The 7,638-nt window shown below is 42.5% G+C and overlaps 1 protein-coding gene across 1 annotated transcript in view; it reads right to left on the bottom strand.

The window, feature by feature from the left end:
• The window catches only part of SRP72 (signal recognition particle 72kDa), a 30,567-nt gene extending 29,303 nt beyond the window's left edge, over positions 1-1,264 (bottom strand). Inside the window, exon 1 of the mRNA XM_008590594.1 lies at positions 1,133-1,264. Within this exon, the coding sequence (XP_008588816.1) occupies positions 1,133-1,241 (109 nt within the window). The 5' untranslated portion in view covers positions 1,242-1,264. The remainder of the gene's footprint in view (positions 1-1,132) is intronic.
• Between the last annotated feature and the right edge of the window lie 6,374 nt (positions 1,265-7,638).

Below are 7,638 nucleotides of genomic sequence, written 5' to 3' on the forward strand. Positions count from 1 at the left end.
TACCAATTACGAAAACACATTGGTGAACAAATTGACAGCCTTTGCTTATTAAAGAATTCCTACAAAATACTTACTACGCTGCTACTAAATTCCTGCAAAATACTTACTACGCTGCTAGGCTGGAAGCCTAGCCAAAGGCCAAAGTTAATTCAAACAAGTTCAAGAATCAAATAATTCTAATTAGTAACTATTTTCCTCAATGTCTGAAATGACCAAAAGTGCACTGTGGGCACAATCACCACTATTCACATTAACCCGGCAATAGGTTGTTGCAAATTATTTATATAGCCTTGTATGTGACTACTGCTCTGAACAGCTAAACCTTGTCTTGGTAATTAACATTCCAAATCTAACATACACAGTCTGCATTTTCAACAGAGAACAACTGAGCATGACCCAGAGTGTTAAAAAAGCACGGCCGTATTAGTTATGTAGTAAAGGATAAAAGAATGAGTTGAATGAACCTCACACAATGATCAAATTGGCCAAAAAAAAAAAAGGCCAAACTTTTCTTCCGGCATTATTTAAAATGTTTGTCCTTTCACACACACACATTTCCTGGCTTAACGACTTCGGGGAGATTCTGTGGGAATGACAGGCCCGACAGCCAGATCCAGCCCTTCCCCTCTCCCCGTCGAATCCGTACAGCTTCCACCTTGTCGGGACCAGCTTCTACATTACGTGTCCCAGGCAGGTTCCTCCCCCCGCCGCGGCCCGAGAGAGCAAGCTCCTTCAGCAATACCGTCTTGTTCACTGCGCTCAAGAGGAATAAAAAAAGGAGGCAATTTGGAATATTTGCTAAATAAGGCAGCACAGACGGAGTCAAGAAAAAAAGCAGTTTGTAAGACTCCGGGAACTACGGTCTCTTTAAATCCCTCCCTCGCTTCCCACGGGGTGTAGAGGGAAGTACACGTGGCTGCAGGCAATCCGGGACCCCTGGACTGCTTACAGCCAGCTGGTGTGGTGGAGCGGAGGGACCGCGACCCGCGCCCGCCCGGCGTTCGGCCCACAGTCCGTGTAAGCGGGTGGTCTCCTCCTCCCCGCGTCTACCCGGAGGTGGTCGCGCGCGCCGGAAACAGGCCGCATCATCCCGCCCGCCCGGGCCCGCCCTGGCGCCCGCCCTGACACTTACTCTTGTTGACGGTCTTGAGAGCGCGCGTGAAGTCGCCGTTCTGGCCATAACGGTTCACTTCACTCCACAGCGTAGGCACCGATACCCCCCCACTGCCGCCGCTCGCCATCTTGGAGGAGACGAGGGAAGGAGAGGGGCGACCTCTGCCCCGGAAGAGGATCTTCGAAGCGGCCAAGCGGGGGAGGAAGCCGGTGGTTGCTAGGTGTCTCGGGGTCGCGGCGTTTTTGTACCTGAGACAGCGTCAGAGACCGTAATCTTACATCTGGTGGCAAGAAATTTGCGTGGATAGAGTCGATACACCTTTCCTGAAGCCCGTCTGGAAGAAAGAGGCGCCGGACTCCGGGAGGGGGTTGAGAAGGGGTTCACTAAACAGTTTCGGCTCAAAGCAGTGTGCGTTTCCGGCGACCGCTCTGGCGGTCGAGACAGTGTCCTGGTCCCACGAGGGTGGACTGGACGACCGTCTATGGGAAATAAATAAAATGTTTCTGAGGTAGTAAATAAAAGAACATCAACTAGAAATTGTAAGGAGTCATTTGAAAGGGAGAGAGGCACGCCTTGTCGTTGGTGGTCTGATCTTCACTTTTAACTTAAGAAGTGACAATAAGGAGAGTTATGGTTTTGATTTTTCCATGAGATAAAGATTCTCAAGATGCAGGTACCAAAAAAGTGCAGTGAAATAAAGAAAGAAAGAAAGAAGCTGTTTCTACAGCTTTTTAATCTTGGGTTGCATGCTACATCCCACATATTTCATCACTTCACAGGGAAAGAAAAAAATTTATGTAGAATTTAGAAGCAAATGACTTAGGCTTAGTGCAAGCTTGCCATTAATTGCCTTGAGGTCTTGGGCAAATCACTTAACATCCAAATCTTAGTTTTATTATCTACAAAGTGAATACAAAAGTGTAACCTATTTTACAAAGTTATCAAGAACATGAAATAATAATATTCAATTTTATAAACTATAAAGTATAATACAAAAACCATTTATCTTGCTGGTAATATTTCTAAAAATCATTCAAAATTTCCCTTTCACCTAAGATAACCAAAAAGTAGTACAACGAAAGACTCAGGTGGCCAACTTCCAAAGCTAACAGCTGCTCAGTGTCAAAATGACCTGGATTATAGTTGCCTGGCTCCTGGGCAACTACAGGTGTCCAATTCTCAGTCTAAGAAATTTAAAAGAATTTCTACCAATTACGAAAACACATTGGTGAACAAATTGACAGCCTTTGCTTATTAAAGAATTCCTACAAAATACTTACTACGCTGCTACTAAATTCCTGCAAAATACTTACTACGCTGCTAGGCTGGAAGCCTAGCCAAAGGCCAAAGTTAATTCAAACAAGTTCAAGAATCAAATAATTCTAATTAGTAACTATTTTCCTCAATGTCTGAAATGACCAAAAGTGCACTGTGGGCACAATCACCACTATTCACATTAACCCGGCAATAGGTTGTTGCAAATTATTTATATAGCCTTGTATGTGACTACTGCTCTGAACAGCTAAACCTTGTCTTGGTAATTAACATTCCAAATCTAACATACACAGTCTGCATTTTCAACAGAGAACAACTGAGCATGACCCAGAGTGTTAAAAAAGCACGGCCGTATTAGTTATGTAGTAAAGGATAAAAGAATGAGTTGAATGAACCTCACTGTGCTATGGATTCCTATGCTTCTATTTCTTCTGTCATTTTAATGGAGTTTGTAGCAAACAGGATATATATGAATTTAATCTGCCATTTTTGAAACAGGAGTCTTCCAGACTAGAGTGATATTTTTCTTTTTTCCCCATAAACAACAGAGACTTATTTCTCACATTTGGAGGCTGGGAATTCCAAGACCAAGTCACCAATAGATTCAGTGTCTGGGGAGGACCTGCTCTACAATTCATAGATGGCACCTTCTGTGTCCTCACATGATGGGAAAAAAGAGTGATCTTTTAAAGCATATATCTGGTGTCACATTCATTCACAATGTACACTTTTTCTTTAGAGATTAGACAATATCCTATCCTTATTCCATATGAATTCTTAATAGTGTTTTTAAATTGTGTGCCCCTGAAACACTCCAAAACTTACTGAAGGCAGTTGAATCTTGCTCATCATTGAATTCCCAGTATCTTGTACATATATAGTACATTTTATGAGTCAGGGTTCTCTGGACAAACAGAACCCATAGGATATAGTCATGTGTCACTTAACAAGGATACGTTCTGAGAAATGTATTGCTCAGCCATTTTGTCATTGTGCAAACATACTAGAGTGTCCTTGGCACTACACACCTAGGCTATATATAGCCTATTGGGTCTTACCACCATCATGTACGTGGTCTGTTGATTGAAATATCATGCAGTGCATGACTGTATATATTTATTATGACGTATTGGCTCAGTGATTATGGAGGCTGAGAAGTCCCATGATCTAACTTCTTTCTACAAGCTGGAGGCTCAAGAAAGCCAGTGGTGTAGTTCCAGTCTAGACCTGAAGGCCTGAGAACCAGGGGAGATAATGGATGATGGAAGTCCCAGTTCAAAGACGAGACAGGAGACAGGAGACAGGGGCACTGATGTCTAAGGGCAGAGGATGGAGGTCCCAGCTCAAGTACAGAGCAAATTCAACCTTTTTTTTTTTTTTTTTTTTAATTTCTTTTTTCTTCTAGTCAGACCCTCAATGGATTGGGTGATACCCACCCACATTAGTGAGGACAATCTTTACTCAGTCTGATACAAATGCTAATCTCTTCCAGAAACACCCTCACAAATACACCCAGAAATAATGTTTTACAAGTTATATGGGCATCCCTTAGCCCAGACAAGTTGACCTAGTTAGCCATCACATAGGTAATCAAAGATTTACTTTTACATTACTGGATTTAACTATTTATGATTTCTGGGATGCTTCCACGTACAGTATCTTATGTTATCTTGTCATTTTGTCAAGTCTATGAGGCATGAAGAAGAAATTATTTAGCCCCACTTTACAAATGAGAACTGAAGCTCAAGAGTGAGGTGCTCAAGGAAATATTTTGATTTTCATCCCACTGCTATTTTCATTGTACCACAATGTGAGATTAACACCCAAGTATTTGGGATTGTGAGAAGTTGAATGCAAAAACACGATTAAAAGTAAGCATTTTTAATGATTTTCTAAGGACCTGGGCTGAAAATGGCAGGCAGAGACTGTATGCTCCATGGTACACTGTGGTTTATTTAAATCACATTATGCAGGGCCAGCCCATGGCTCACTTGGCAGAGTGTGGTGCTGATAACACCAAGGCCATGGGTTCGGATCCCTACATAGGGATAGCCGGTTAGCTCACTTGGGAGAGTGTGGTGCTGACAACACCAAGTCAAGGGTTAAGATCCCCTTACCGGTCATCTTTAAAAAAAAATTTAAAAAAAAAAAAAATCACATTATGCTGACTCTGCCCTTTTTTCATATTTTAAAAAATTAAATCAACTAATGCAAATATTGAATTCAAGGTAATTTTCATGGTGAATTAATTCCACTCATCCTCTGTCCAGTCTGCTAAATGGATATTACATAACATGTTCATGTGCCAGGATATGCTTAACATGTACTGACTGACTCATTTAGCTCTCATAACGACCGTATGAAGCAGGTGGCATTAGTCCCATTTTACAAATGATGACATTGAGGCACAAAAAATGTTAACTTGAAGGCCACATCATCCCTCACCTGGACTACAACAGTCTTTTAACCTATCTCTTTGCTTCTCCTCTTGTCCATACAATAGCCAGAGAAAACTTTTATACATGTTAAGTCATGCCCCTGCTCAAATTTTTCAATTGTTTTTCCTGTCACACTTCATTGTGGCCTACAGGCCCTCAGTGATCTAACCTTTGTTCACATTATCATCTTCCGCTCTCACCCTTGCCCACACAGCTCCAGCAATAATCATATTTCCAGTTCCTCAAAAGAGGCTAAACTCAGTTTTACTTCCCATTCCTTAGTCTGGAAAGCTATTTCTCTATATCTGTGCATGGCTTGCTCTTTTACATCACTGCTGTGCTCTCAAAAACCTTCCTCTTATATCCATCACTGTCCTCTCACCTTATTCTTCAGATGCACTTATCCTTCCCTGAATTTATCCTATTTACCTTTTTACAGTTTGTCCTTCCCACTAAAATGCAAGTTTTGTGAGGGTGGGAGCCTTGGCTCTCTTCTGTGCTCTTTCCTAGGGCCTAGAATAAAACACGTATTGCTAAATGGATAATGAACAAAGCTTTACAATGGAACTTATCTTGATCTTTTATTTGGTTGAAGTGCTTAAATTTCAGAAAGCACCAAAGCAAAAGCAATTCTAAGTATGTCTCTCTGTATGATATAAAGTTTATAAACTGTATTATTTGGACAATTTTTTCAATATTTATTTATTTATTTAGAGACAAGGTCTCACTACATTGCCCAGGCTGAAGTGCAGTAGCTTTTTGCAGGCTCAATTCCATTGCTGATCAGCACAGGAATACTCAACTGCTGTTTCCGATCTGGGCTGTTTCACCCCTCCTTATGGCAACCTGGTGCCCCTCTACCAGGAGGTCACCACACTGATGAACTTAAGAGCACAGCACACTACAGACCAGAACTCCTGGGCTCAAGCAATCCTCCTGCCTCAGCCTCCCAAGCAGCTGGGATTACAGGCATGCACCACTGTGCCCGGCTTTTTAACATTTCTATTCACCTATAGGCCCATAGAAAGTACCAACACCCAAAGACGGCAAACAGGTAAGTTTGTTACTTTTACCAAAATTGTAGATATACAAATATTTACTCTAGCACTGATGAACTATACTACTGAGGATATATGCACTATAAAAGACTAATGGTGAAATTGATAATGATCATTAATAATGGTCAGCCTTATCCACTCATCTAAATCAGTGCCTAAGTCTTTTCATGCACTGCAAAGAAATCTTTGCTAGGTAAGGGTAAAAGAACTGAAATAGCAGCCAGTGATTATTCAGAGACCATGAAGCCTAAGTTTAAAGATGCTAAATTCTCATAAATCTTTTTGTTCTTGCAAACTAGCATAAGATAGAAAATTAAGTAGTACATGAGTTTTCCAGCTCTCCCATCTCTGGCAGACAGCTAGGCACAATACAGTGTGAGAGAAATAATGTGTGAAATTATATCTTCTCTTATGCTGGAGCTTACAGTCCAACAGAGAAAGTATTACTTGTAGCCATCATGGTTACAGAAGGTTTCACAAAAACAGTGAAGATGAAGCTCTAACAAATAGATTTTAGTGATAAAAACGAGGCTCTTCAAAGAACTAAAGGTACAGACGTGTGGCAATCCAAATATAATGAAAGTCAGCTCCCTTGATAGGTCACACCAGTGATTCTTTCCTTTTTTTGTTTTTTTGGTGGCTAGATGGTACTGGGATCCAAACCCTTGATTTTGGTTGTTGTCAGCACCACACTCTTACCAACTGAGCTAACCAGCCAGCTCCCATCAGAATTTTTTGGTTTTTTTTTTTTTGTCTTTCTTCGTGACCGGCAATGGATCACAACCCTCAGTGTCACGCCCGTACCGGACTGGGACCGGCAACGGGACCTCAACCCTTGGTGTTGCTCCCGCACCTCGCTCAGCCAGTGAGCGGCCGGTCTGTATGTGGGATCCGAACCCTCGGCGGGAGCGCTGCTGCGCTTCCCAAGCGGCGCACTGTAGCAGTGCGCCGCCGGGCCGGCCCATTGGTTTTTTTTTTTTTGTCTTTCTTCGTGACCGGCAATGGATCACAACCCTCAGTGTCACGCCCGTACCGGACTGGGACCGGCAACGGGACCTCAACCCTTGGTGTTGCTCCCGCACCTCGCTCAGCCAGTGAGCGGCCGGTCTGTATGTGGGATCCGAACCCTCGGCGGGAGCGCTGCTGCGCTTCCCAAGCGGCGCACTGTAGCAGTGCGCCGCCGGGCCGGCCCATTGGTTTTTTTTTTTTTTTTTTCTTGGTAGCTGGCTGGTACAGGGATCTGAATGCTTGATCTTGTGTTATCAGCACCACGCTTTCCATCATCAGCAATTCTTAACCTACACATCATGGATAGACTTCAAGGGAATTCAAGAACCAATGGAATCTTAGTAAATTTTGAGTGTGCAATTTTCTAGGGAGAGGGTCCAACAGCATTCATATTTTCAAAGGGATCTATATTGCAAAAGAGATAGGAGTTTATGTTAGAATGCCTTGGGCAATCAACTTGAAAAAGGCTGAGTTGAGAATGAAGACTTTCTAGGTAAGGCTAATGTTGAATCTGACACTCATTTGAGGCTCTGTAGAGAGAAAATGAGAAGGCAGGGTTAACTCAAGGGTTAAAGAGAAATTAAAACTGACATAACCTGGTGATGAGTTAGATGTAAATGGTCAGAGAAAAACAAGAATGAAATCAAGCTCCTGACGGGTCAGTGAGTGTAGTGGGGAGATATAGGCTTGGTGGAACGTGAATTAAGTTTACAGCATTCTTGTTTCTATGGGGGTGCCCTTGGGA

The sequence above is a fragment of the Galeopterus variegatus genome, unplaced genomic scaffold (assembly GCF_000696425.1).
Source record: "Galeopterus variegatus unplaced genomic scaffold, G_variegatus-3.0.2 Scaffold6225, whole genome shotgun sequence".
In the NCBI taxonomy this organism is placed as follows: Eukaryota; Metazoa; Chordata; class Mammalia; order Dermoptera; family Cynocephalidae; genus Galeopterus; species Galeopterus variegatus.